At 64.3% G+C, this 27,063-nt stretch overlaps 4 protein-coding genes across 6 annotated transcripts; 3 read left to right on the top strand and 1 right to left on the bottom strand.

Moving 5' to 3' along the window:
* The first annotated feature begins 63 nt into the window (after window positions 1-63).
* SIRT7 (sirtuin 7) lies at window positions 64-5,939 on the top strand. Its single transcript, XM_059671563.1, has 10 exons — window positions 64-213; window positions 884-1,021; window positions 1,101-1,205; window positions 2,783-2,853; window positions 2,932-3,004; window positions 3,359-3,457; window positions 3,524-3,760; window positions 3,897-3,977; window positions 4,124-4,230; window positions 5,264-5,939. Exons 1-10 carry the CDS (start codon window positions 121-123, stop codon window positions 5,460-5,462), a joined length of 1,203 nt encoding a protein of 400 aa, XP_059527546.1. The 5' UTR covers window positions 64-120; the 3' UTR covers window positions 5,463-5,939.
* Window positions 5,940-6,279: 340 nt separating this feature from the next.
* On the top strand, window positions 6,280-11,845 carry PCYT2 (phosphate cytidylyltransferase 2, ethanolamine). Of its 3 annotated transcripts, none has more exons than XM_059671554.1 (14): window positions 6,280-6,453; window positions 8,032-8,120; window positions 8,336-8,497; window positions 8,704-8,770; window positions 8,982-9,066; window positions 9,215-9,259; window positions 9,407-9,460; window positions 9,847-9,985; window positions 10,139-10,221; window positions 10,407-10,484; window positions 10,646-10,711; window positions 10,842-10,907; window positions 11,060-11,148; window positions 11,222-11,845. In XM_059671554.1, the coding sequence occupies exons 1-14, from the start codon at window positions 6,365-6,367 to the stop codon at window positions 11,328-11,330; spliced, it is 1,221 nt and encodes a 406-aa protein (XP_059527537.1). In that variant the 5' UTR covers window positions 6,280-6,364; the 3' UTR covers window positions 11,331-11,845. The 3 variants fall into 3 exon arrangements, with proteins under 3 accessions (XP_059527537.1, XP_059527536.1, XP_059527538.1); XM_059671553.1 differs by having other exon boundaries at window positions 9,407-9,481; XM_059671555.1 differs by lacking the exon at window positions 9,407-9,460 and having other exon boundaries at window positions 6,281-6,453.
* Window positions 11,846-13,430: 1,585 nt separating this feature from the next.
* NPB (neuropeptide B) lies at window positions 13,431-14,452 on the bottom strand. Its single transcript, XM_059671551.1, has 2 exons — window positions 13,739-14,452; window positions 13,431-13,647 (listed from the first exon to the last, which is right to left on the bottom strand). Exons 1-2 carry the CDS (start codon window positions 13,976-13,978, stop codon window positions 13,519-13,521), a joined length of 369 nt encoding a protein of 122 aa, XP_059527534.1. The 5' UTR covers window positions 13,979-14,452; the 3' UTR covers window positions 13,431-13,518.
* A 4,719-nt stretch (window positions 14,453-19,171) lies between these two features.
* ALYREF (Aly/REF export factor) lies at window positions 19,172-22,867 on the top strand. Its single transcript, XM_059671550.1, has 5 exons — window positions 19,172-20,005; window positions 20,365-20,496; window positions 21,666-21,813; window positions 22,228-22,460; window positions 22,565-22,867. The coding sequence occupies exons 1-5, from the start codon at window positions 19,229-19,231 to the stop codon at window positions 22,577-22,579; spliced, it is 1,305 nt and encodes a 434-aa protein (XP_059527533.1). The 5' UTR covers window positions 19,172-19,228; the 3' UTR covers window positions 22,580-22,867.
* The last annotated feature ends 4,196 nt before the right edge of the window (window positions 22,868-27,063 follow it).

Here is a 27,063-nt window from a genome sequence, read left to right as displayed (position 1 = left end):
GGGCAGGTGCTTCCTTCGGCCGCGCGCGGGGGGCGGGGCCGGGAGGGCGGGTCTCGCGCGCATGCGTCGGCGCAGCGCCTGCCGGGAGGCGGAAGCGGAAGCGCGCATCTGCCCGGAGCGATGGCAGCCGGGGGCCCGAGCCGCTCGGAGCGCAAAGCAGCGGAGCGGGTGCGCCGGCTGCGGGAGGAGCAGCAACGGGAGCGCCTCCGCCAGGTGCGCCCTCCCCGCCCGCCTTCCCCGCCCCGCGCCCGGTGCCCCGCGCCCTCACCGCCCGCCCCGTGCCCTGCGCCCGGCGCCCCGTGCCCTCACCGCCCGCCCCGTGCCCTCACAGCCCGCCCCGTGCCCCCCGCCCTCCCCGCCCGCCTTCCCCGCCCCGCGCCCGGTGCCCCGCGCCCTCACCGCCCGCCCCGCGCCCGGCGCCCCGTGCCCTCACCGCCCGCCCCGTGCCCCGTGCCCTCACCGCCCGCCCCGCGCCCTCACCGCCCGCCCCGTGCCCGCCCGGCGCCCCGTGCCCTCACCCCCCGCCCCGTGCCCGCCCGGCGCCCGTGCCCTCACCGCCCGCCCCGTGCCCGCCCGGCGCCCCGTGCCCTCACCGCCCGCCCCGTGCCCGCCCGGCGCCCCGTGCCCTCACCGCCCGCCCCGTGCCCCGTGCCCTCACCGCCCGCCCCGCGCCCTCACCGCCCGCCCCGTGCCCGCCCGGCGCCCCGTGCCCTCACCCCCCCGCCCCGTGCCCGCCCGGCGCCCCGTGCCCTCACCGCCCGCCCCGTGCCCGCCCGGCGCCCCGTGCCCTCACCGCCCGCCCCGCGCCCTCACCGCCCGCCCCGTGCCCGCCCGGCGCCCGTGCCCTCACCGCCCGCCCCGCGCCCTCACCGCCCGCCCGCAGGTGTCGCGCATCCTGAGGAAGGCGGCGGCCGAGCGCAGCGCGGAGGAGGGCCGGCTGCTGGCCGAGAGCGAGGACCTGGTGACCGAGCTGCAGGGCCGGAGCCGGCGGCGCGAAGGCCTGAAGCGGCGACAGGAGGAGGCGAGTCCCGCCGGGCCCCTCGGGGGGTGGGGAGGCGGGCGGGCGGGCCGGGCTGACGACCTGCGCGGGGTCCCGGCAGGTGTGCGACGACCCCGAGGAGCTGCGGAGGAAGGTGCGGGAGCTGGCGGGCGCCGTGCGGAGCGCCAAGCACCTGGTGGTCTACACGGGCGCGGGGATCAGCACGGTAGGCGCGCGCGGTGGGCGCCGCGCACCGGTCGGCCCGGGTCCCGAGAAGCTCGCGCGGCCGGGGCGGGTCCGGGCCCCTTTGGGTGTCGGACCCACGGACCGAGCGCTGTACTCGAGAAGCTCGAAATGACCCCATTTGAGACTTCGCGGGAGGGGAGCGTGTCTGAAGGCTGAGCCCCGTGTTGTGCCCAGTTAGAGGCGAGGAAGGAATGTAAAGGCGGACACAATGGCTTTCGTGCCTGCGGGCACCCCCTCATTCGGAGTTGAGGTCAGTGTCCGTCCCCAGGTCCCGAGGGCAGGGCCCAGCAAGTCTGTGTCCTGGCTCCCAGTCGCTGTTTCCCTGCGTGTCCAGGGAGGGGCGTGGAAAGCAGGGCAGTGGGAGTCAGGGAGCGCCTGGTGAGGCAGAGGCGCTGGGTTTTGAGCAGTTTTACCGAACGTGCATGACGCGCTTTGTAGGGCGGGCGGCTCATTATTTGCCTAACTGATGGGGGTGAGCCCGTGTGAGCCACCTGGAGGCCCAGCAGAGGGAACACCCGGGCTGGAAAACCCGCAGGTGACAATGATGAGGCGGAGAAGCGAATGCCTGTCCCCGAAGCCGGCCGTGTTAGGTCACTAGAAGTGCAGTCACGCCCTGGCTCTTGTAGGAGGCGGCACCGGGTCCCGGCCCTGAAAGAGGGTGAGATTTTACGGGCGAAGAGGCGAGTAGGACACTTCCAACAGGGATGAGTGCAGGGCCCGTAGAAAGGAGTCTGCTGCGATGACTGCACCAACGTACCAACAGCGGGCGGTGCCCGGGCGGGCTGGCCGCCTCCCTCCACAGTCCCTGTCAACTCCCATGGGGAGGTTACTTCAAAGCAGTCACGTCCCTCCTTAAAGAGCCATAGGGGCTGCTCGTCCACGGGCTCTGAGCGGCACCGTTTGTGAGCGTGCCACTTTTCCACGGGAGTCAGAGCTGCCGATTGAGCCTGAGCAGGAAGGAGACGGGACTCCCCAGAAGGGAGATCATTCAGCCTGAGCCGTCCAGGGCCCCTTGATCCGGGCGCGCCTGCTCGGCCTGCCTGTCCGGTGGCTCCGTTTCACTGGCCTGGGAACGTGGGAAATTCGATAGGTGTTTATCTCACCTGAGAGGTTGGCAGTCTTTGTGGAGGAGGGGCAGAAAGTACTTATCTCACCAGGAGGGGACAGAGGAGGGAACCTGCTTAGCGGTCACCTTCTGCACTGGCTAGAACCTGGGGCACGGGTGGGCCTGACCAGCTGCCCCCTCAGTGCGGAGGACAGTGTGGCTGCAGAGCGGACTGAAGGAGCCCCCAGAGGAAGCAGGGCTCATTGGAGTCTGGAAGGAGGAGCTGGACCAGGTGGGAGCGGGTCCCAGGCAGAGGGAAGGACTGCGTGAGGTCCATTCCACCTGGGCTCCGGCGTGTAGACTAGGAAACGCTCCGTCCCCTGTGGGAGGAGCAGAGGCCAGTGCAGGGCCGGCCTGGAACGTGTTGGGAGCAACATTTGCTTCCTGCTCTTGGGGCTGGCGGTGCCCGTGGTGGCGCCTGCTCACGGGCTTATCTTCTCCCGAGCCTGCAGGCAGCCTCCATCCCAGACTACCGGGGCCCAAATGGAGTGTGGACGCTGCTTCAGAAAGGGAGGCGCGTGAGGTAAGCGGCCCGCACAGCCTTCCCCGAGCGGAGCAGGGGCCACAGGGGCCTGACGTCCGCTTCCCTTCCACCTGGCAGTGCCGCCGACCTGAGTGAGGCAGAGCCCACCCTCACCCACATGAGCATCGCCCGCTTACACGAGCAGAAGCTGGTAAGAGCCCCGCGTGGCTAGCTGTGTGCTCGCGTGCCCACAGCGCGGGCCTGGGCCACCTCCTTGCCTGTCAGCCCACCCAGTGGTGTAGCCTCCTGGCTTAAGCCTCTCTCTAATCCCCCCCCCACTTCCTCTCCAAGAGAAGGGTGGGCGGTGCAAACGTTGACCCTCCAGGCTGCTCCACGCGTCTCAGAGCTGTTGGGGGGCGGGGGGGCCCTGAGTCCTGCTGGGACCAGCCTGCTTCTCAGGTTTTGCCTTAGAGGCTCCGTGCAGGTTGGACTTGCCACTGGTTTGGGGGCTCTGGCGCAGGAGGGTTGTCCCGCTGCCTGCTGCTGCCCCGCCCTGTCCCCTCAGGTGCAGCACGTGGTGTCTCAGAACTGCGACGGGCTCCACCTGCGGAGCGGGCTGCCGCGCTCAGCCATCTCGGAGCTCCACGGGAACATGTACATCGAGGTGAGCAGTCCGCAGGCCGGGGGGCCGGGGGGCCAGCGCCCGCACTCACCGTGCCCTCCTCCTCAGGTCTGCACGGCCTGCACTCCCAACAGGGAGTACGTGCGGGTGTTCGACGTGACGGAGCGCACCGCCTTGCACCGGCACCAGACCGGCCGGGCCTGCCACAAGTGTGGGGCGGCGCTCCGCGACACCATTGTGCACTTTGGGGAGAGGGGGACCCTGGGGCAGCCTCTGAACTGGGAGGCAGCCACCCAGGCTGCCAGCAAAGCAGACACGATCCTGTGTTTAGGCTCCAGCTTAAAGGTACACAGACGGCACTGCGGGTGGGCAGGGGGCGACACTGCTGGCAGCGGGCCAGCGTGGCATGGAGCCCAGCTTCCTGTAGCTTGTTTCCTGGTGTGTGTGTGTGGTCTGTCTGTCCCTCCGTCCGTCCGCACAGGTTCTAAAGAAGTACCCACGCCTCTGGTGCATGACTAAGCCCCCCAGCCGGCGGCCCAAGCTCTACATTGTGAACTTGCAGGTAACGTGCTGCCTAGAGGCCCCTCCTTCACTCCTGGGATGCCCCGCCCAGCACTCGCGCACCCTGGGGGGCTAGCCGAGTAGGACCCAGGCTGCGGGCATTGGAGGACTGAGCTGCTGACCTCACTGGCCTTCCCCTGTCCCCAGTGGACCCCAAAGGATGACTGGGCTGCCCTGAAGCTCCACGGGAAGTGTGACGATGTCATGCAGCTCCTGATGGACGAGCTGGGCCTGGAGATCCCCCCCTACAGCAGGTAAGGGGGTGCAGGCGCATGCCCCCCCTCCTGCCCCTGTGTGGATGGGACGTGTCTGTCTGCTCGAGCTAAGCCTAAAGAAAGTTCTGAGGTGTTGCACGCAGTATCTGAGGCGTGATTGCAAGTGGTGGCCTGCAGGGGCCAGCCAAGGTCCCTGGCTGATGGGACTCCCTGCGGGAGAGGGAGTCGGTCTGGACGTTCCCCCTTTACCTCAGACAGCCCGGAGGGGAGGCCCCAAAGGGACATGCTCTCCGCAATCCTAGTCCAACAGACTCCTGCACTCGGCTTGGGGAGCTGGTGGACTTGGGGAAGCTTAAAGAAACTGTTCCTTAATGCAGAACTTGTGATAATTTAGACATGGTGTGTGTGTTGAGTAAAAAGTTTACACTTTCTTTCTCTGTGAATTTTCAGGGTCTTATAGGGGAAATCAGTAACTTCTTTTAATCAAAGGGTTCAAGAATTAAGGATCCCTTCACCTTCTGGGCCTGGCAATTCTTGTATGTTATGTTTGTGGTGTTCTGTAATGTGGGCCTATCGTGTGCTGTACTTTTTTTTTTACATTAACTTAGCTCATTTTCCTTATCAGTGCTTATCTGTATCTTAAGTTTATAATATGTGGTTCTACATCTCAGACACATGACCTCACCCGGGAGCCCATAGGCCACACCTCCCTAGTCAGCTGGCCTTCCCACCTGCCAAGCCTCACAGTCTGGGAAGGGGGAGAGGGTCCGGTCCCCCTGCCCCTGGCCGTGCGAGTGAGAGGTGGGGCCCAGAGCTGCTAGTGCCTCATCCCTGCTGGGACGACGGCCTCCACCTGCGCGTGCCGCCGTAGCCGCCGAGGACACGCTCTGCCGAGGCGAAGCGAGGGGGGAGCGTCCCCCTCTTGCAGCTCAGGACAGTGGGGCTACCTCCATGCAAAGCCCGCCACGGCTCAGACAGGGCGGGAGCAGGGTCACCTCAGTCAGCGTTCCTGTCCTGGGCAGGCAGGGATGGCGGCTTCCGGTCACACTGACCCCGCTCTCCCTCTCGGCAGGTGGCAGGACCCCATCTTCTCCCTGGCAACCCCCCTGCGGGCTGGTGAAGAAGGCAGCCACAGTCGAAAGTCGCTGCGCAGAAGTCGAGAGGAGCCCTCGCCTGGAGACCAGGGCGCACCACTCAGCTCGGCCCCCATCCTCGGTGGCTGGTTTGGCAGGGGCTGCGCCAAAGGCACAAAAAGGAAGAGAGTGACATAACCTGGTGCTCGAGTGAGAACAGCAGTTGGCACTTTGCAGATGGCTGGACCGCGGATCCAGGGGCTGGTGGCACCCAGCACGCCGGGAATGCCCCGCAGGTCCAGTGAGAATGCTCTGGGGGTGACATTGTCACGGTGACACGCTTAGCCATTTGTCTGGGTGGGGAGCCCCCTTGCACTGCTGTGCTTCCCCGCCTGCCTCCCCCACCTGTCGGCCTGGGTGCTGACGAGTGGCCCATCCAGTCTGTCCTAGAGGTGGCAGCCACGCCGTCCTGCGGGAACAGAACTCGGGGTACATCACACCTGGCCAGCCAAGAGGAAGCACTCGCTGCCTTGCCTCCTCCTCCAGGCCAGTCTCAGGGGCCTCAACCCTATTTCTACTTCCTATAAAAATGTTCACTTTATAGCAAACCTCCTTCTGTGTTGGTATGCGGCCTCAGCAGACCTTTTTGTTGCTAATAAACATCTCTGCGCTGTCTCCCCGCATCACTGCGTGACTGCCCTCCTGTCGCTGTGGGAGGCCGGGCGCCGCTGGGCGAGGACCGGGGCGGGAGGTACTCGGGGTGGTTCGGCCCCGCGCCCTCGGCCAGGTGCGGGCCGAGGGACGGCGCGCGTACGCCATTGGCTCCAGGCAGAGGGGAGGGGCGTGGCCAGGTTCTGGCGGCGCACACTATTGGCCGCGAGCGGACGGGCAGGGCTCGGTTAATCGAAGGCCGCTCGCGCACGCCATTGGCCGCGTGAGACAGGTGGGGCGGGGAGGGGGCGGAGCCCCGGGGCGGGCCCGCGCTCTCGATTGGCCGCCCGTGGCGGGTGAGTCCCGTGTGACGGCGCGTGCGCGGGGCAGGGCGGCGGCGGCCGCTCGGAGTTAGGGGTCCGTCCGTGCCGCGCCACTGCCGTGGTGACATGATCCGAAACGGGCACGGGTTGGCGGGCGGCGCCGAGCAGCCGGGACCCGGGAGCAGGCCCGCCGTGCGGGTGTGGTGTGACGGCTGGTGAGCGCGGCGGCGGGCGTTGGCGGGCGGGGCCGCGGGGGCCGCTGCGCTGCCGCCCGAGGCGCGTCTTGAGCCGCTTTCGCCCGGGGGCCTTCGTCCGGGCTCGGTCGGCCTTCTCCGGCGGGTAGGGCGGCAGGCGGCGGACTCGGGCTGCGGGCTCCGGGATGGAGGACGCCTGGGGCCCGGGCCGCCCCCGCACGGCAGCGGGGCGAGAGGGTCCGCTACGCAGGCGGGCGCTGGCCCAGCCCGGGGACTGGGCTCCGGAGAAGCGCCCTTCCCCGCGATTAGCGGGAGCTGCACCCCGATCCCGGCCGCCGGCCCAGCTCGGGACCGCGGTGGCGCCGCTCGCGTGCGTCCGATTGGACGGGTTTCACCGGGGCAGCCCTCCCTGGGGTCTGTGTCAGGCTCCCCGACGTGCCCGGCCCAGCACCAGACCGGCTCTCCCGGGGGTCTGGGCAGCGTCAGCGGGGGAACAGCGTGGCCCCGGGACCCCCGTGCCGCCTGTGGGTGCCCATCCGCCCGCCGGCGAGCCAGACAGCAGAGTTGGGTGATGTTCGGGGCTGTCAGTGGGTAACTCGCCGCCTTTGCGATGGAAGCAGAGGGGGAAACACACCCTCGAGGGCGGGGCCCCTGCCCCGGCACCTGCATCACCCTGGGGAGAGGGAGCGTGGCTGCGTGTCCGTGGACTCTGACCTTGGGCCTGGCCAGGCCAGGTGCTGGCCCCGGCAGGTCACAGCCACAGGGCTGCAGTGACAAGACGCAGCCTGGACCCAGGGCACCTGCACTCGGTGCACCCCCGGCCCAACCTGTCCAGTGGGCACAGGAGTTCGCGGGCCCCAGGGCCCTGGATTTGGACTTCCCTCTTCCCTTACCCCAGGGCCAGAGCCCTGTGCCCCCCGGGCGGGTGTGGGGAGGCAGAGCTGACAGGTGGCACTGAGCGGAAGCAGGGACAGCTTCTCCTGCTCCGAGGCCAGGGGAGGCTGGAAGGAGTAGGAGGAGCTTGAGGGGGCACCGCTGGCAGTGTGGTCTCCCCAGCACACGGGGCAGGTGGGACCCAGCGGGACAGCGGCTGCTGTCTGCGGCCGTCAGCTGAGTTCCCTCGGAATCGGGCCGGATCTGAGGCTAAGAGCTCTGGGACCAGGTGACAGGGAGGTGGTGGTTGGCCTCCCCAGGTCCTGGGAGCTCGCAGGGTTCCCAGAGCCAGCGGTTGGCCTTGTTCGTTGGTTAGCCTTTGCTTCCTGTTGGCACCAGAGACTGGCCCCTTTAAGCTGCAGCTCCCCTCTCATGCTGCAGCTTAAAGGGACCACCCACGGTGCTGTGAGTTTAGGAGGGGCCCGGGGCCACGCAGGCCCCGGGTGGGGGCAGGAGCTGTGCTGTGCGCTCTCAGCTCAGGACCCGCAGGCCGTGGCCCTGCTGAGTCTGGCCCTGGACCCCGGGACCGGGCTGTACAGAGCTGAGCACCCTCCCCTCCGAAAGCCCAGACTCGCCAGACCCTGGGAGCAGCTTCTCAGAGGAGCCAGCCTGTGCTCCTGGCCGCCCACAGGCCACCCGGGACTGACCGCCCTGCCCTCTCCACAGCTATGACATGGTACATTATGGCCACTCGAACCAGCTGCGCCAGGCACGGGCCATGGGGGACTACCTCATCGTGGGCGTACACACCGACGGTAAGTGGGGCTGCGCCCACCTCCACCCCATGCCCGCCTGGGGTTGCCCACTCGCCAGGGGGCCCCCACCATCCCCTGGGATTCTGGAGGGGGAGGGGCCACCTGCGTGGTGGTGGCCCAAGGAGGACGGTGGTGGCCACTCGGGCGTGGAGGGCGCTTCAGTGTGGACGCGACCTCTGTGGTCAACACCCTGCCTCCTCTCTTCTCTGGCCCAGAGGAGATCTCCAAGCACAAGGGGCCCCCAGTGTTCACGCAGGAGGAGAGGTACAAGATGGTGCAGGCCATCAAGTGGGTGGACGAGGTGGTGCCGGCGGCCCCCTACGTCACCACGCTGGAGACGCTGGACAAGTACAGCTGCGACTTCTGTGTCCATGGCAGTGAGTGGGCGGGCAGGAGGGCACAGGCGGGGGGTGGGGGAGTGTCACAGGAAGTGCTGGGCCTCCTTAAGTCAGGGCAGCCTGAGCCCTTGGGGTCCCTCTCCAGAAATGAGCGCAGGCCACAGGGCAGGCCGGGGCGGGGCTGTGAGCCTGACGGTCTTGGCGTTGGACTGACAGTCCTGCTCCATGTGCCTGTCACCTGTCAGATGACATCACCCTGACTGTCGATGGCCGGGACACCTATGAGGAAGTGAAGCAGGCGGGGAGGTACAGGTGAGCCGACCACACCCCCTTTCCTGGGGGGGGGGGATGTGCGGCTACGGCCTGTGTTGCTCTTGGTCGTGCCGGGATGGGGTGCTGCACCGCAGAGCGGCCCAGTTTCCGCTCATGCCCAGAGCCTCAAGGAGATGCTGTCTGTGCACAGCACCCCAGGAGGCAGGGGACCCGGGAGCTCCGACCCCACCTCTGTCACCTCTGTCCCCAGAGAGTGCAAGCGCACCCAGGGCGTGTCCACCACGGACCTCGTGGGCCGCATGCTGCTGATGACCAAGGCCCACCACAGCAGCCAGGTGAGGCGGGGTGGGGGGCGCGGAGCCGCCGAGGTCCCCTCACCGGCCATGGCTGGGGGGGCGGAGCTCCAGGCTGCGGGGCAGTGTCCTGGGTCCTGGGCGTGGCCACACCTGGAGGGGGAGGCCCAACCCTCACCCTTCCTTGCAGGAGATGTCCTCGGAGTACCGGGCCTACGCAGACAGCTTCGGCAAGGTGAGTGCTGCCGGAGCCTCGCCTGCCCCGGCTCCCTGCCTCCGGGCGCTGACCAGGGACTGACCAGCACTGCCTGGAGGAGGAGCAAGGACGGCCCACGGACAGGCGGCTTCTAACCAGGCGGCCTGGCCCTCTCTCCCTTTCTAGCCCCCTCACCTGACACCTGCCAGGGAGATGCTTTTCTCAGAAGGCTCCTCCCAGGTGACCAGCGGTGGCCTCAGGGTGCGGGGTCCGCAGGAGTGCTGTGTCCTTGGCCTCCCCCCTAGACCTAGGTGGTGGCGGCTGCAAAGCCCTCTGTGGCCATGGGGCCCCTGCCCAGCGTAGCCTGGATGTGTACTGGGCACTATGGCCAGCCCTCCGTGTCCCTGCCTGACACCTGCCGGGAAACAGCACCTGAGCCAGTGAGCAGCTGGCAGGCTGGGCTGGGGTTTAGTCCTGACCTGTGGCCCCCACACCTGCTGCCTCCATCCCACCCCCGTGCCTCCCAAGCAGGCGTGCGCAGCAACCCCAGACTCAGCGGAGGGGACAGGTGAGGGACCCGTCTGCAAGGCCTCTATGGCTAACCAGGGACTCCTCTCGGCTTATAGTGCCCAGGGGGGCGGAACCCCTGGACCGGGGTGTCCCAGTTTCTGCAGACGTCCCGGAAGATCATCCAGTTTGCCTCTGGGAAGGAGCCGCAGCCGGGGGACACGGTCATCTATGTGGCGGGTGCCTTCGACCTGTTCCGTATCCTCTGGCCTGGGCAGGGGCTCTGCGTGCCCACACCTGCCCCAGGGAGGCCTCACTGATCTCGCAGCCCTGTGGGATGGCTCAGGCACTGAGGGAGGTGGGGGGGGGCGGCTGCCCCTGTCCTCCTACTTGTTCCTGAACCCGGCACAGACATCGGGCACGTGGACTTCCTGGCGAAGGTGCATGGCCTGGTGGAGAGGCCCTACGTCATCGCCGGCCTGCACTTTGACCAGGTCTCTGCCCCAGGGTGCTGGTCTTGGGGACCCTGGAGGTGGGCTTGGGAGCCATGGGGAGCGAGGCCCCGGCTGCTGACGGAGGCAGAGACGAGCTGAGCTGGGGCCTCTTCCTGGGCAGGGTTGTCCTCTCAGCCTTCCCCACGCGGGTGGGTGCCTGCTGACCGTCCCCACTCTGCCCATAGGAGGTCAACCACTACAAGGGCAAGAACTACCCCATCATGAACCTGCACGAGCGGACCCTGAGCGTGCTGGCATGCCGGGTGAGCCTGACAGCGGGAGGTGGCCCGGCAGGGAACCCGGACAGCCAGCCCACCATGCTGTGTCCCTGCATCCCCAGCGGCCGCCTCGGCCAGCGCGTGGGGCCATCCCCACCCCCTTCAGCCTGTGGGGTCCTTGCTAACAGCTATGCCTGTCCCCACAGTACGTGTCGGAGGTGGTGATCGGGGCCCCCTACGCCGTCACCGCAGAGCTCCTGGACCACTTCAAGGTGCGGCTCCCAGTGGGGGGTCCGAGGAGGGCTGGGGCAGGAGCCAGGCAGTGGCTCTGGCTGCCTCCCTGGGGCAGGGGGCCCTGTGGATGGTCCTGGGAGGGCTCCCTGACCCCGGCTCCCTCTGCAGGTGGACCTGGTGTGTCACGGGAAGACGGAAATTATGCCTGACAAGGACGGCTCCGACCCGTACCAGGTGGGCATGCAGGCCAGGCCCGTGCTGCTGGGGCTCGGTGGGACCACTGCTCCCCCAGGGCCTCACAGGAGCAAGTGTCCCACCACCTGGGGCGGCGGGCAGCCTCCCGGGGTCCAGAGGGGCCCTCATCTCCCCCCGGTCCCCACCTTCAGGAGCCCAAGAAAAGGGGCATCTTCCGTCAGATCGACAGCGGGAGCGACCTCACCACGGACCTCATCGTCCAGCGCATCATCAAGAACAGGTGAGCCGAGGGCTGGTGGGAAGCAGAGCCCGCAGCCTGGGCTCACACACTCACGCCGCCCCCCGGCCCCCAGGCTGGAGTATGAGGCTCGGAACCAGAAGAAAGAGGCCAAGGAGCTGGCCTTCCTGGAGGCCATGAAGCAGCAGGAGGAGCCGCCCGAGAGAGGGAGCCACAGCGCCTGAGGGAGGACGTCCCGGAGCCCGGCTTCCTGCACCTCCCGCGGCGCACGTGGTTCTGAGAGCTGCAGCCCCAGACCAGGCGGCCCTGGAAGGGCTGGAGAGGGCGTTCCTGCCTCCCCCTCCCTGCACGGCGCCCCTTTACAGCAGGCCCTGCACCCTCCCGCTAGGCTGCACAGAGGGGGCCAGCTCTGTGGAGGGCACCTCCCCCCAGGGGCCACCGCCCTGCGTGCCTGAGGAGGCCCGGCTTCCCTCCGCCTGCTGCACTGTGGGCCCCCATCCCACCCCCAGGAGGCGCCCAGCTCGGTGAGAGTCCACTTGAGGGACAGTGACCCGAGGGGCCGCACCTGTCCTTGTGCAGCCAGGCTGCCTTCTGCACGGCGCCTCCACCCTGCACTGTCCTGGTGTCCTGAGCGGCTCCTGGACCCACGCCTGCTCCCAGGCCGCCTCCTGCTCCCCCCGACTCCTCGACTTTGTGCATAATTGGCTGATGTGCAACCGAATAAACCTGGTGGGAGGTGCTCTGTGTCAGCTGTTGGCCCTGCTCCCACCACTGCCCACAGAGGGCAGCAGCAGGCAGCCTGGCAGCGAGGGTGCCCCCAGATCCAGGCCCCCTCGGAGGCAGGCAGGAACGAGCAGGAGGGAAGCAGAGCACCCGCAGGCTCCCTTGGGCCCAGAGTCGGTCACCAGGACGGTGAGAGGCCAAGTCCCAAAGCTGCGCCGGATCAAGTGCAGGAAGGATGGGGCCGGACCTCAGGGTCTCCTGCCCACCCGCTGGCCCACGGGAGCGGCCTGGCTGCAGGCGCTGACCTGGTCACCTCTGGCGGGGCGAGCTGGTTTCTGTCCACAGAGGGGTGTGAAGGCGTATCCTCAGCCACCGCCCCGTCCCTCAGAACACTCGGCCCTTCAGCTTCAGGGGGGTGCGCCTGTCGTCTGGCCCCCCTCCCCCCCACCCCCCGCCAGCAGGAGGTGGGCCTGTCCTCTCCTTTCTATTTTATTCTCTCATTTTTTAACAAATCCTCACCTGAGGGTATTTTTTATTGATTTTTAAAGAGAGAGGAGAGAAAACGCATTGACATGAGAAACATCGATGCCTCCCGTCCCCACCCCAACGGGGATCAGCCCACAACCTTTCCGTGCAGGAGATTCGCTCCAACCAGCTGAGCCACCAGCCAGGCTCTAGCTCCGAACCCGACAGGAGCCGCAGCAGGTGGCCTCGGTTCACACACCCCGCCGGCTGGGCAGGCCCCACCACTGCCCTCCGTCCCCAAGATGGGGGCCTTCCCTGCAGCTCCATCCCCTCTGGGTACCCCAACTTCAGAGCCCCATGATGCCCGATCTCCCCACACGCAGGCCTTTGGGCAACAGGGACCCGCTGAGCAGGGAGACGGGGGAGTGGCCAGTGGGCTCCTGGAGGCTTGAGGAGCAGCCACAGGCCAGCCTGGGGCCCAGCCGGGTGCAGAGCCTGGTGGGCCCGGGAGGTCCACCCCTGGAGACCACCAAGTGCAATAGGAACCTGAGTTCCACCCGCCTCCCTGATGCCCAGGGGCCAGTTGCTGGGGGCGGGGGGACGCCCCTGAGGCAGGTCCAGGCCTCGGGAACCAGGACTCAGGCCCCAGCTCATGCTCCCCTCACGCTCTGAAGGGAACTCAGCCAGCCAGGGACGGGGTGGGCCGGAAGCCGCCTGCGGGATCCCCCGCCCCAGGCCCGCACGCCCTCCCCTCCCGGTAGCGGAGGTGTCCCCCGCTGCCCTGCGCTGGCCGCCCCTCCCGCGGACTTGCACCGACTCGTGGCTCCGCGCGCAGAGGTCTCGGGGCTCCGAGACCGGGTGACCCAGAGGCTGCCCCTTGGAGGGAGCTTTGCCCGGAGACACCCAGGACCCCAGCAGGAGGCTCGTCTGCGGGGCCTGGAGCTGCTGAGGAGTCTCCCAAGGGCGGGGGTGGGGCTCCGGTCTGACGTGAGCCGTGGGGGCCCCACGGCGCGGCGAGGCTGGGGCTGCCCCTGCGGGCGGTTCAGAGCCCTGGGGAGCGGGTCTGGCTTAGGGACTGACCACGGCCCGGCCCCCAGCACCCCCCCCCCCCCACACACACACACGGGAGCGGGCTGGGCTGGTCATTTATTCACTTCACCGCCTACTATGGGCGGGCGGAGCCGGGGGCCATCTCCGGGGGGTCTGGGGGTCCCCGCGCTGGGCTCAGGCGCGGCCACAGTCGGCGGCGCGGAGCGACAGGGAGACGTCCGCTCGGCACTGGAAGGTGGCGCCGCCGTCGGGGACGCGTTCGCAGCTCCGCAGGTTCGGGGTGACGTCCTTGATGCAAATGGCCTGCGGGCAGGAGGCGGCTGGGGGTGCGCCCCTCGCCGCCCCCCGCCCCGTCCTCTCCGCGCCCCCCACCCTCGCCCCCCGCGGCACTCACGGGGCTCCGCGGGCTGGAGCGCAGCTCTGGGAAGGCCGCAGCCCGGCCCTGGGGTCGCGCGCCGACAGGGGTCTGGGAGCGCCGCGCGTACGGGGACCCCCGGAGGCCGGACAGCAGCCCCGCGGCGCGGCCCACCGAGTAGGAGGGCCCCGCCACCTGCTTGTACCAGGCGAGGCCGGGGGGCGCCAGCAGCAGGCACCACGCCAGGGCGGCGGCCGCCAGCGTCACCGGCCGGGCCATGGGGACGGTGCGGAGCGCGTCGGGGCTGGAGCCGGGGAGGCCGGGCGGGCGGGCGCCTTATACCGGCGCGGGGCGGGGCGGGACGGGGCGGGGGCGGCGCAGAGGGCCTGTCGGGCCTCGGGCGGTGCGAGTGCAGAGGCGGCCCAGGCTGGAGGCGCTGGGGGGCCGGCGCCCCATCCTCCCGCCCTGACCGAGGTCCCCTGTTTCCAGCCCTGCCCGCCTCTGCTGGGAGGGGCGCCCAGGCCGCTCCCGCTGCCCATGGTCTGATCTCCAGGGGGTCACAGGATAGGGGCGAGGGGGGCTGCGCTGAACCCCCAAGTCATCTGAGGGCGCCCAGCCCTGTCACCGAGTCCCCAGCGCTCAAGAGGCGGGAGAGCCACTGACCACACTGCCCAGGACAGTGTCGGGCCCTGAAGGGCAACTGGCCAGAGGCCACGCCCCTCTCACACCCGCGGGAGGTTCCACCAACAGGGCAGCTGGCGGGGGAGGGGGTCCGGGAGGATCTGGGAGGAGGGGCAGCAGAGCGGCCAGGCCCCAGCTCTGGAAACGTCCACATCCTGGGGTAGGAGACGTCACTGCCCCGCGAGGCGAGGGGACCAGCTGGTGGCAGGGCAGCAGGATGGCCCCCAGGGTTGCCGGGGGGGGGGGGGGTGCGGAGTGACCAGGGGCGGTCTGCAGGGCCGTGGTGGCCCCTGCCTCTGGAGGAGGGATGGGGTCCTGGGCCTCCCTCCCAGGAGGAGGCAGTAACTGGACTCTGGTGTGTGCAGGGCCTGGTGGGCAGCTGGGTCCGGCTTGAGGGGACCAAAGGCCCTGGGAGAACCAGGCTGAGGAGCCTCAGTGCACGGAGTGTGGGTGCCCCGAGAGGGCGCTGTGACCTGCCCCGATGGGCGGGCGAGGGTGGGAAGCCTGGGGGCACAGGAGTGGCTCCCCAGAAAGGCGGGGTCCAGGGGGCAGCCAGGACGGAGGCGGAAAGCCTGGGAGCTGCAGGCCCTCCCGGTGGTGGCCATGGCCCTGCCCCTGCCCCTGAGGTCCTGACTCCCAGATCCAGGCCCACGGCAGGGAGAGGGGAAGCAGGCCTGAGGGGCACCAGGCGGGGCACCGGCTCTGGCTGTCAGGAGCCCCTCCTCCCACGCCCACTCCCCAGATGTCCCTCACAGGTGTCTCCCCGCCCCCCCATGTGTCCCAGGACAGCAACCACGCGGAGGCCGGCGGCTGGGCTCCGCCAGGCAGCCCACTGGGCTCCGAGTTCAGTGAAGACCATCATCTTAGGGTTCCTTTCCTGTGGGCACATCCAGCACAGGCGACCAGGAGGCCCCCCAAGTGACCTGCCCTGTCTTCTCACCCCCGGGACCGAAGACAGACCAACAGCAGCCATTACCCACTAGGAAGGAGGGGCTTCACCTCAGGGGCCCAGGGCAGCACCCCGAGGGGCACTGAGAACGAGGGGAGGAGTCGGTGTCAAAGGCTCCCCACAGGCCCTGGGCACCCCAGGCTCCACCAGAAGCCACTGCCCCCCCAGGAGCTGCGCCCCCAGGAGCCTCCCACGGGCTGTTGCCCCCCAGGTGAGAGGCCATGACCCCTGAGGTCACAGTCTGATGTTGGCCTAGAGGAGGAGGAGGGGGAGACGGAATGGAGCAGACCACCCAGCACCTGCATCGCCCCCACAGCTCGCAACAGCCTCAGCACCTGCTCGGGGACCCCCGGGCAGAGGGACCGTGGCAGTGGCCCAACTGGCCAGCCAGGGCCTGCAAACCAGCTTGGCTTCCTCAGTGAGAAGCTGACCGGTGGGCTGTGGGCCTCTGCACCCGCCTCCTTCGCTTCCCCATTGGCAGGAACAGACCCCAGGGCCTTTGCGCCTCCGGGCCATCCAGGCGGAGCCCCCTCCTGCCCGGCTCTTCCGGCTGAGGCTGGGCTCCTTGGCCTCCCGGGGAGTGACTGGGCTCAGCGGCACCCAGAGATGTTTATTCATGAGAGTTTTCATATCCACAGGCGTCGAGGCCACGTCAGCGGCCAAGAAAAAAACAGGCAAGCAGAGGCCTCCAGCAAGACTCAGGCAGTTTAATGAGTTTTACTCATTGGATAAAAGTGTCAACTTCGTGACTGAGAAAACAGCACAGCGCCAGTCCTCAGTCCGCCCCGGGTGGGGTGGGGGGCTCTGGCCGGGGCGCGGCCCTCACTCCTTGAACTTCCACTCCTGGCGGCACATGGGGCAGTGCTGCTGCACCTGCTGCGCGTTCAGCCACTTGAGGATGCAGTGCATGTGGAAGCAGTGGGAGCACTGGCCCCACACCAGCGGGCAGTCGTCACCGGGCACCTTGCCTGCAGGGACAGGAGAGATGCAGTCGCACAGGGCACGTGGCAGCAGGTGGGGCCGAGGCAGGGACCCCAGGACGTTAGATGTCGGGGCCCAGGGTGGCCAGGGCCTCTCGGAGAAGGCAATTGCAGGAGTCACCCCAGATTCTGTGGGACGCCACCCCCGTGTGAGCCCCACCCAGTGAGAGAAGCTGGGGGGAGGGCATCAGTGGCAGGAAGGGCCCTGGCCTGGCCCACAGCCCCCACCACCGGCCTCAGGCCTGGGCCTATCAGCAGACACTGCAGCCACCTGACTGCGATGCCAGGGCTGCAACGTGCCTGTCTCAGCGCAGTGGGGTTAGTCCTCTTTCTTTTAAAAACAATGTTTTTTATTGACTTCAGAGAGGAAGGAAAGGAGACATCAATGATGAGACAGAATCACTGATTGCTGCCTCCTGCAGGCCCCATGCTGGGGATCGAGCCTGCAACCTGGGCCTGGGCCACGAATGCTAATCAAACCAAGACCTCCTGGTTCATAGGTCGAGGTTCAATCACTGAGCCACGCCGGCCTGGCAACCTTTTAAAACATATTTTCTCTAACAAAAATGTCACTTGCTTTCTGAAGCGTTTATGACATAACCAGAAAACTATACACTTAGAAAATACAAAATTATAGACCTCACTCCCCTGCCTGTGCCAGGAGCCCACACCATGTGACACCCCCACGCCCAGGGCCTTTACAGCCTTAGCAAAACTCCGCTTGGAATCCCCCTGTCAAATCAGGTCCCTTACAAACAGGAAGGCGAGGGGGAGCAGGAGCAGCCAGCCCACAGCTGGGGTCCCGCGAGCCCACCGACGGGGCACCAGGCCGCCCTGAGCCCTGCCTGCTGGGACGGGGCGGTGACTCACGGGCCTGCCAGTGTCCGGATGGAAGTCCTTTCGGTTAGAACGCGGCTCACCGAGACCTTCACTCCAGAGCCTGCTGGCCGTGGAGCATGGAGCAGCCTTACTACAGCCGGGCCCCCTGGGTTTGCCCAAGGACGTTCCGTTGGCAAGAGAAACCAGTGCCACTTAGTCTGCACAGCAAGCACCTGAGCTTGTCAAACACCTTGCACATCACACTGGCTCCCTCAACCACCACCAGCAGGTCCACAGATCAGACTCTAAACCCACCACTCTCCGCAGCTGGCAGGGCTGGCACACGAGGACACCCAGCCACGGGCCCAGCTGGGCTGTGCAGGCCCCAGGTGCCATCTTTTTTTTTTTTTTTTTTTTTTAATATATTTTATTGATTTTTCACAGAGAGGAAGGGAGAGAGATAGTCAGAAACATCGATGAGAGAGGAACATCGATCAGCTGCCTCCTGCACATCTCCTACTGGGGATGTGCCCGCAACCCAGGTACATGCCCTTGACCGGAATCGAACCTGGGACCTTTCAGTCCGCAAGCCGACGCTCTATCCACTGAGCCAAACCGGTTTTGGCCCCAGGTGCCATCTTGAACACAGGGTCACCCACCCCCATCACCCCAGGGCACTTGAAGACTTTTTTCTTTTCAGAAGGTCCAATCTATTGCTTAGAAAGTTGTAAGAACTCCCCCCCTCAGGCTCCCTGGCCTCTGTGTACCCTTGGGAAACAATTTAAAATAGATTAAAAGAAACAGATCAAGCAGAGCCAATCAATGGCTATCTCAGGCCCCGGTGGGATTGGATCAGGATGGATTAGCTCCAGGTGATGAGATTAAGCCTAGAATTCCAGGACTTCCGCATTTCACGGCAAGAAGCAAAGCCCGTCCCGCCCTGGCCTGTTTGGCTCAGTGGATAGAGGGTTGGCCTGGGGGCTGGGGGGTCCCGGGTTCGATTCTGATAAAGGGCATGTACCTTGCTTATGGGCACATCCCCAGTGGGAGGTGTGGAGGAGGCAGCTGATGTTTCTCATCCATGTTTCTGGCTCTCCCTCTCCCTTCCTCTCTGTAAAAAAAAAAAAAATCAATAAAAATATATTTTAAAAAAAGGAGCAGCAAAGCCCTGTCGCTATTCTGGGCACTCGGCCCACAAACAAGGCCTGGTCATCACAGGGCAGTGGGGAGCCTCAGTCCCCACTTTTCCTTCGCCACCCCCCCCCCCCCCCGCCTCGCCCCCACCGAGTCCTCCCCTTGCTTCTGCCGTGTTCCCTCGGGTCTGACGAAAAACTCAACCCCCTGCAGCAAACGTCTGCTTCTGACCTAAACAGACAGCAAAATATTTCTACTTTGCAGAACAGGCCCGGGACAAAGGCACCACAAAGGAGAAATCCAGTGAAACCCGATGGTCCGCAAGATCACACACACACACATACAGACACATACACACAGACACACAGATACAGACAGACACACACATACAGAGATACAGACAAACACACAGATACAGGCATCAGCTTCCTAAAGGGGTCGGGGCCTGAAAGAGAGACGGGGGGAGGGGAAGGAGGGCTCCTAAGATCAAGCAGCTAAAAACCCCCAAAAAGATCCAACAGGTGACGGGCAGGGCCAGCAGCCCTGCTCGGCCGCCAGGAATAGGGCGCCCGGGCGCCGGAACGGAGAGCGACGGCGGAAAGTCCGCCGGTTAGAGACGCGGGGTAGGCGAGGGCGCGGGGCCGGTTCCCGGTGACTTTCCAGCTCCCCCCGCCGCTCCTCCGGCGCCTCCCGTCCCGATGGACGCGTCTCCTCACGCGTCCCGTTACTTTCCAATTAGGTCCACCCCTCTCCCGGCCCCACGCGAGTCCCAGCCCAGCGCGGCCCCTGACGGCGTCTGGATCCACGTTCGGACCCAACCTCCTCCCTTTCTCCCGCCAACTCCTCTCGAGGGGAGGGAGCCCGGACCCAGGCCCTCGGCGCCGGTGCTTCCGGGGAGACGCGGGGCGTGTGCGGGGCGCGGGGCGCTCACAGTCCGGGCAGCAGCCGTTGAAGGCCATCCGGCAGATGCCGCAGTTCTCGTCGTTGGCCACCCAGAGCCAAGTGGCCACGCCGTTCCAGCACTTAATCTTCACCCTCATGGCGGCGGGGCCTGCGGGCGAGGACGAGACCGCTGCGGCCGAGGCTGCGGGGCGGGGGCGCCGAGGGACCCGGGCGCCGCAGAGCTCGGCGCGCACTCGGACCCCTGCAGCGGCCGTCGGAGCCCAAACGAACGGAAGACCCACCCCTTCCCGCAGGGAGTTCACCCGGGAAACAGCCCGAGGGCGGGGTCGCCGGGAGGAAGCCCCGCCCCGCCCGCCCGCCCCGGCGTATTTAGCCGCGCGCGGCGCCGCCTGCCTACAGTTGCAGCCCCAGCGCCGCGCGGGAAGGTCCGAAACGACCGCGACCGCAGCCGGCACCTCGCCGCGCCTACCGCCCAGCCCCGACCCCAGCGCGCACGCGCCGCGCCCGCAGCCAATCGCCGGCCGCGCCCGGGACGCCGCGCCGGAAGTGACGGGCCGGCGTGCTGACGCGCGGGCTCGAGCCGAGGCCGATTCCGCGCCCGCCATGGCCGACAAAATGGACATGTCTCTGGACGACATCATTAAGCTGAACCGGAGCCAGCGGGGCGGCCGCGGCGGGGGCCGGGGCCGGGGCCGGGCCGGCTCCCAGGGAGGACGCGGTGGCGGAGCGCAGGCCGCCGCACGAGTGAGCCGGGGCGGCGGGCCCATCCGGAACCGGGCGGCCCTCGTCCGCGGCGCGGCGGGCGGCGGAGGCAGGAACCGGCCGGCGCCCTACAGCCGGGTGAGTGCGGCGGCGCGCGGCGGGGCGGCGGCGGGCGGGGCGGCGCGCGGCGGGGGGGCGGGCGGGGGCGGGCCGGTGGGCGCGGGCGCCGGGCCGGCGGGCAGGTCGCGCGCGGGCCGGGCCCGGGAGGCGGGGACCCTCCGCCTTTGTCTGGGCTGGGCCGCCGGCCTCATGGCGGGGGCTCGCGGGGGCGCTGGGCGCGGCCTCCGCGGCGGCGGGAAGTTAGTCGAAGGGACGGAAAATTGCGGGCCGGGCGAGGCGGGCGCCGGGCCCCCCTCGCACCTTCCTCGGGGCCCCGGCGGGGAGGGTCCTGCGGCGGGGCTCACGCTTCTCAATTTCCGTGTTTTTCCCCTTTTCAGCCGAAGCAGCTTCCCGACAAGTGGCAACACGACCTTTTCGACAGCGGCTTCGGCGGGGGCGCCGGCGTGGAGACGGGGGGGAAGCTGCTGGTGTCCAACCTGGACTTCGGAGTGTCCGACGCGGACATCCAGGTGAGCGAGCGGCGGCGCGGTCAGCAGCCCCGGTTCTGTCTCGGGAGGTGCCCCCCGTGCGGGGCTGCGGGCTGCGGTGCAGAAGTCGTGCAGGAGCTGAGCCTCCGACAGGCGGGCGGGCCCGACTCAGCCGCGAGAGCCTCGGGTCCCCCAGGGACAGGGGCGCCTCGGCCCCGTGTTGCGTGGAGCGAGGCTGCTTGCTCGCTGTACTCGTCCGTCTCCGCGGTCTGCGGAGCGGGATGGCGCGTGTCCCTGGTGTTGGCCTGAGCCCTGTGTCTCTACCTGTTGTCTCCCTTCCCACCACCCTCCAGTCTCGCCCGCATTTCAGACCCCCCTTTGGTCGAAGCCTCTTGGTTTGTTACCGTTTTCAGTTATTATTATGGGTTGAGTCCCACAGGGATGTAAACTCGTCCTGTGGCTCAGTGATGGCACCGCGGGGGTCAGGCGCAGCGATGGCCGGGTCAGGGTGCTGGGCCGTCCTGGGCTCCGTGTCCCCGAGCTCAGCTGTGGGAGGACAGAGCGAGGCCGGTGAGCACTCACAGTGTCTCAACACTCTTTTCAAGGTGGTTTCTGGCATCCACTGGAAACCGCTTTTGGTGACCTCCTCTTCCCGCTGTGCCTGCGGCCGGAGTAGCCCCACACCCTGGGTTCCCTCTCCAACTCCCAGCCTGCCTGAGGCCAGGGCAGTTCCCATGGCAGCGCTTGACTTGAGACTTTGCGGCAGGCTTGAGTAGGAGGAGAGGGAAAGGTGAGCCAGAACCTGCCCCGGGGGGCTGGGCAGGACTCCCAAACCAGTGGGCCCTGGAGCTGGGGCACATGGCAGGTGGTGTCCCTGGCTCTGTGATCTCGGCCTTTGCTGATGGTTGGCACTGTTCTCGGGTGTGCTGTCAACTCCTTTGTCAAAGAAGACAGCGACTTCATGGGTGCCCCTCACGGGGGCTTGTGGTAGAGGTCAGGCCCCCAGGCTGGCAGGACCCCTCAGGCCCAGCCGTTCCTGGAAGTTGCTGTCTCGCCTGCCCCGTCCTTCCCCACATCCCACTCCCACTGTCCTGCCCCCACCTGTACGTCTGCCACCCAGGGAAGTGCCCTCAATGTAGCTGACACTCCCGGGGTGGTCCCCCAGCCGCCGGAGGGGACAGTGCGGCGGCTGACACTCTTCCCGACTCCAGGAGCTGTTTGCGGAGTTCGGGACGCTGAAGAAGGCTGCCGTGCACTACGACCGCTCTGGCCGCAGCCTGGGGACCGCCGACGTGCACTTTGAGCGGAAGGCAGACGCCCTGAAAGCCATGAAGCAGTACAACGGCGTCCCCTTGGATGGTGCGTTTGGGGTGGGACCCAGGGAGCTGAGGGCTGGCACCTGTATGCTTACCCCTCCCCCTCCCCCTCCCCGTGAGGACACTTGGCGTCACCTCCTTGTCTCCCATGCTGCCCCCATGTCTGGACCCACCTCTTGTGATCCCCATCCAGCTACGTTCCTCCCCTTCCGCTCCTGCCTTCCAGAAGCACCGTCGTGCTTGCTCTGCGGGTGGGCTGAGGTGTCAGGGGCCCCCACCTTTCCACTTGTGAGCGACGCCCGCCTGAGCCGGCCGAGGCGTGTGGCGTTGGCAGGCTATCCTCGGTGCTGCTGCTCCTCCCAGTGGGTCCAGGCTGTCTGTCTTGGTGGGAGCATTGGGGTCGCCCGGTGGGTTTCAGGCTCCGATGGGAGTGCGCCCTTTTGTGTTCCCGCCGCAGGCCGCCCCATGAACATCCAGCTGGTCACCTCACAGATAGACACGCAGCGCAGGCCGGTACAGAGTGTGAACAGAGGCGGGATGACTAGAACCCGAGGGTCTGGAGGCTTCGGTGGCACTCGGAGAGGCGCCCGTGGAGGCAGCCGGGGCAGAGGCAGGGGCACCGGCCGGAGTTCAAAGCAGCAGATCTCTGCGGAGGAGCTGGATGCCCAGCTGGACGCTTACAACGCGAGGGTGAGTCCTGGGCCGGGGGCCTGGGGGCTGGCCTCACGAGGGTGGGGAGCCCCCTCTTTTTTGGGGGTGGGACCTTCTCTGACCTCTTTTTTCTCCTGTTTCAGATGGACACCAGCTAAAGCACCAGCAAGTCCGTGCGTGGAACTAGGCCTGGATGTCGTCTCGCGCTGCTTCCCGAGGGCGGGCTGGCGGGGCCCTGTGGCCAATGATGGAGTTGTTTCTTCTGTTTTAAAATAGGATTTAAAACTCATGTAAAGATTTCTTTTCCTTTTTTTTCTTTTTTTTTAAAAAATTCTGAAACAGACCTGTTTTGTACCGAGTTATTTTTGGGATAAATTTTACTGGTTGCTGTTGTGGAGGAGGTGGCGTTTTCACCTTTGCCATAATAAACAGAAACGTGTGTAGAACTGGAGCTCTCATTCATCGTTGGAGCCCTCGCCTGGGCCACACTTGGTGCTGACCCGGAGGGAGGAAGGGACCCGGGGCAGGTGGGGAGCAGCCGAACTGGCATCTGGTGTCCTGGCAGGCTGGCGCTGGTGCTGGGGAGGTGGTGGCTGCCTCTCTGGCGTTCCAGGGGTCCTGGCACTCCCACTGACCTGGGCGGTAGGGGAACGCGGGGTAGTGGTCCCTGCTCCTGTAGCCACTGGTCACCTGCCTGCTGCATGAGGGGGTGGCCACCTGTGCTGCTGCCAGATTGCAGGTGACTGCTCGCTTGTCCCCTTCCTCCGCTGCTCAGGAGCCTGGTGTTGGCAGCTCTGACTGCAACATCCTCCCTTCCTAGTGTCCTTCCTGTTGGCCAGGGTGGAGCAGGGCATGGGGGTCCTCTGCCTGCGCTGATGGTGCTGGTGGAGACTGGCAAGTGTGACCTGCAGAGCCAGGAGCCGGTAGACACACATGCCCCTCTCACCACCCTCCAACAGGACAGTGGGCTGAGAGCACAGTGGATGCAGGTCAGGGGGACCCCCAGCATGCTCGGCCAGGCTCCTCCTGGAGGCAGCCTGAAGCTCAGGCTGCTCCCAGTCCCCATGGGGCCACAGTGTGACTAAGGGTGGCCCTGTCACTGTCAGCTCCAGTGCTGTCCCTACAGAGCCAGCGGCTGCCACGCTGCAGCCTGTGCTATGCTGGGCACTGAAGGGCCCGGGGAACAGCCGAGCCTGGCTTGAGCTGCTGTGGCCCAAGGGGTGGATGTAACAGAGGTCGGGTCATCCAGGCAGAGGCGGGCACAGGCCAGGTACGAGACTGTGCTGGGAGTGTTGACAGAGGTGGGGTCATCTTGCTCCCTGCTGTCCAGAAGCTAAAGTCAGCACCTGATGGAGGGGTGAGGTCCCCCAGGCCAGAGGCCATAAGTGCTGCAAGTGCCCCCGCTGGGGTGGTTCCTCAGGCCCTGGGGGAGCAGGGCTAGGCCCCATTTTCAGGTGCCGGGAAACAACTGGGAGGCTGTGGGAGGAAAACGGGGGGAAGGGAGCCTATGGACATTTGGAGGGAAGCTTTACAGGCAGCGGAAAGGCCCTGAGGTGAGGACGCTGGAAGCTGGGACAAGCCGGGCCCTGGTGTGGCTGGTTGGAGGGGCTGGTGTCGAAGGAAGGGGCCCTGGTACAGGCTGCGGCCAGCTTTCGGGGCCTCCCAATGGTGACATCCATAGACAGTGCCCCAAAGTAGATGTGGAGTGGGCTTTCAATGCGTAGAATGTGAAATGCTTGTTTTAGAAAGATTCATTGTGGGGGGAGGGGACTGATGGAGGAAAGGGGGCACATATGTAATACTTTCAACAATAAAGATTTAAAAGACTTCAGAAAAACAACTAAAGACGGAACGGACATCATCCAGAACCACAGGAAGGCTGGCTGAGTGGAAATTCTACAACTAGGAGGAAAGAGAATATACCCAGACTCAGAGGAGGCGCAGTGCTGAAGTGAAATACTCAAGTGCGGAGTGTGCATGAGCGAGAGGGCTGGCGGCGGAGGGCGTGGTTGTTGTTTTCAACCTGGAGGGAGTTTCAGACTCTGAGCTCCAGATCCAGGCGAGTCTGTAGGGACCCAGACTCAAACGGGAGAAGCGGGACTGTCTGGCTTCGGTTGGAACTCGAAGGCAGCCTTCTCTCCGAGGTTTTCAGCGGTCGCTGGGACTCTGTGAGGCAGAGCCCCTAGGGACGGAACTGAGAGCAGCCATAACTGCTCGCTCCGCCTGCCCTGTAGATCCCTGGGGACCCGCCCCGCCCAAGCCCTGCGCAGAGCCATTTGCCAGATAGCCTCAGGCAAACGCTAGATTAGCACCACCCTAGAGATCCAGCACAGAAGCTCTCCCACTGCAGACACAGTGGACTCTCATAGCCAGTTGGCCTGGAGGTCAAATCACCCCCAGTATTGCCGACAACAATCAAGGCTTAAGTACAACAAGACTGCGCACAAAGACCACTAGGGGGTGCACCAAGAAAGCATAAAAAATGCGGAGACAAAGAAACAGGACAAAACTGTCAATGGAGGATATTGAGTTCAGAACCACACTTTTAAGGTCTCTCAAGAACTGTCTAGAAGCCGCCGATAAAGTTATTGAGATCCTCAAGAAATCTAATGAGACCCTCGATGTTATGATAAAGAACCAACTAGAAATTAAGCATACACGAACTGAAATAATGAATACTATACAGACTCCCAACAGCAGACCAGAGGAGCTCAAGAATCAAGGCAAAGATTTGAAATGCGAAGAAGCAAAAAACACCCAACCAGAAAAGCAAAATGAAAAAAGAATCCGAAAATACGAAGATAGTGTAAGGAGACTCTGGGACAGCTTCAAGCGTACCAACATCAGAATTATAGGGGTGCCAGAAGATGAGAGAGAGCAAGATATTGAAAACCTATTTGAAGAAATAATGACAGAAAACTTCCCCCACCTGGTGAAAGAAATAGACATACAGGTCCAGGAAGCGCAGAGAACCCCAAACAAAAGGAATCCAAAGAGGACCACACCAAGACACATCATCATTAGAATGCCAAGAGCAAAAGAGAGAGAATCTTAAAAGCAGCAAGAGAAAGAAACTCAGTTACCTACAAGGGAATACCCATACGACTGTCAGCGGATTTCTCAACAGAAACTTGGCAGGCCAGAAGGGAGTGGCAAGAAATATTCAAAGTGATGAATACCAAGAACCTACAACCAAGATTACTTTATCCAGCAAAGCTATCATTCAGAACGGAAGGTCAGATAAAGAGCTTCACAGATAAGGAAGAGCTAAAGGAGTTCATCACCACCAAACCAGGATTATATGAAATGCTGAAAGGTATCCTTTAAGAAGAGGAAGAAGAAAAAAGTAAAGATACAGATTATGAACAACAAATATGCATCTATCAACAAGTGAATCTAAGAATCAAGTGAGGGCGGAGGGTGGGGCGGGAACTGGGAGGAGGGGAGTTATGGGGGGAAAAAAGAGGAACAAATGTAATAATCTGAACAATAAAGATTTAATTAAAAAAAAGATTTAAAAAAATAAAACCTTCAATGGGCACAAAAGGCTGATAATACACACAATCGTTTTCCCAGCACTAGTCGGGTGAAATCCTCGTTCCCACAGGCTTTTGAAATGAGAGCTTTAATAAGGTAGTGTGGTCATGCCATTGTTTTCCCTCAGTGTACATCTCAGTGATGTGACTGTATTCAGTCACATACCCACCACCACATTCCAATTCCAGAATCTTCTCATCACCGCTCAGCCCCTTCCCCTCTCCCCAGGTGGGCACTGGGCTGCTCAGCCTCTGGGTTTCCCTGTTCTGGGCATTTCATACATAGGAATTGTTCGCTGTGGGACCTTTTCATCTGGCTCTAAGTTCGCGTACCACACTAACCACCTGACCTGACCCCCGGCCAGGGCTCCTAAGGATTTCTGAGTTTGTCCGCTTTACAGCATGAATCGGTACCTCAGTCCTTTTGCCGAATCCCCTGTGATGGATGCCTCACGTTTTGTTTCTCCACTCGTCAGCTGCTGGACGTTCGGGTTGCTTCCACTTTTCGGTTATTAGAATAATGCTGCTATGAGCATTATTCACACATTGTTAGGTTACGGAATTAAAGATGGCTATATTTTCCATAAATGTTTACATGGTTTACTTTAATGAGCTGTTATTCTTAACAAGTCACCCTGGGATCAACTGACCATTGGGGGGGAAATAGCAATAAATATGCATCATTAAAGATTTTCATATAAAAAGAAAACCAGAAGGTAATCTCGTTAATTTTAAATACATCAACTTGTCGGTGATCATTTAGCCCAAGCTAGGACAGAGTTAATTTTTGTTATCTATGGAGGTTGCAGAAACACTTATAAAATGTTTTAGCAGAATAGTAAATTAATATCTAATAAAAATTAAGCATACCAGTTTTTAAATGTACAAATCCATCATAAACACACCATTCAAGTTACCGTTAATGTATTAATATTATCTTTTTTTGTCCTTGTTGAATAAACACTCAAGATTTCATAACAACAGTAAAGAACATCCAATGTTCACCTCTGGAGGGCTCTTGGGCACTAATTCATTCTAAATACTGACAAATAACAATGTCAAACATTTATCTGGTTTTACTTTTCTCAACTGTATTTTGAAGGGAT

This window comes from Myotis daubentonii, chromosome 16 (assembly GCF_963259705.1).
Source record: "Myotis daubentonii chromosome 16, mMyoDau2.1, whole genome shotgun sequence".
Taxonomy (NCBI): Eukaryota; Metazoa; Chordata; class Mammalia; order Chiroptera; family Vespertilionidae; genus Myotis; species Myotis daubentonii.
The sequence above is the reverse complement of the archived record's forward strand: the minus strand, read 5'-3'. Positions and strand labels throughout refer to the sequence as shown.

Coding starts and splice junctions, on each gene's coding strand:
- SIRT7 (XM_059671563.1), top strand. CDS start 121: ATGGCAGCCGGGGGCCCGAGCCGCTCGGAGCGCAAAGCAGCGGAGCGG. Junction 1,206..2,782: donor CGGGCGCGGGGATCAGCACG/GTAGGCGCGCGC, acceptor CCGAGCCTGCAG/GCAGCCTCCATCCCAGACTA. Junction 3,458..3,523: donor ACGGGAACATGTACATCGAG/GTGAGCAGTCCG, acceptor CCTCCTCCTCAG/GTCTGCACGGCCTGCACTCC.
- NPB (XM_059671551.1), bottom strand. CDS start 13,978: ATGGCCCGGCCGGTGACGCTGGCGGCCGCCGCCCTGGCGTGGTGCCTG. Junction 13,648..13,738: donor GCTCCAGCCCGCGGAGCCCC/GTGAGTGCCGCG, acceptor TCCTGCCCGCAG/GCCATTTGCATCAAGGACGT.
- PCYT2 (XM_059671553.1), top strand. CDS start 6,365: ATGATCCGAAACGGGCACGGGTTGGCGGGCGGCGCCGAGCAGCCGGGA. Junction 8,121..8,335: donor CGTGGGCGTACACACCGACG/GTAAGTGGGGCT, acceptor TCTCTGGCCCAG/AGGAGATCTCCAAGCACAAG. Junction 10,485..10,645: donor TGAGCGTGCTGGCATGCCGG/GTGAGCCTGACA, acceptor CTGTCCCCACAG/TACGTGTCGGAGGTGGTGAT.
- ALYREF (XM_059671550.1), top strand. CDS start 19,229: ATGCCGCAGTTCTCGTCGTTGGCCACCCAGAGCCAAGTGGCCACGCCG. Junction 20,497..21,665: donor TGTCCGACGCGGACATCCAG/GTGAGCGAGCGG, acceptor TCCCGACTCCAG/GAGCTGTTTGCGGAGTTCGG. Junction 21,814..22,227: donor CAACGGCGTCCCCTTGGATG/GTGCGTTTGGGG, acceptor TTCCCGCCGCAG/GCCGCCCCATGAACATCCAG.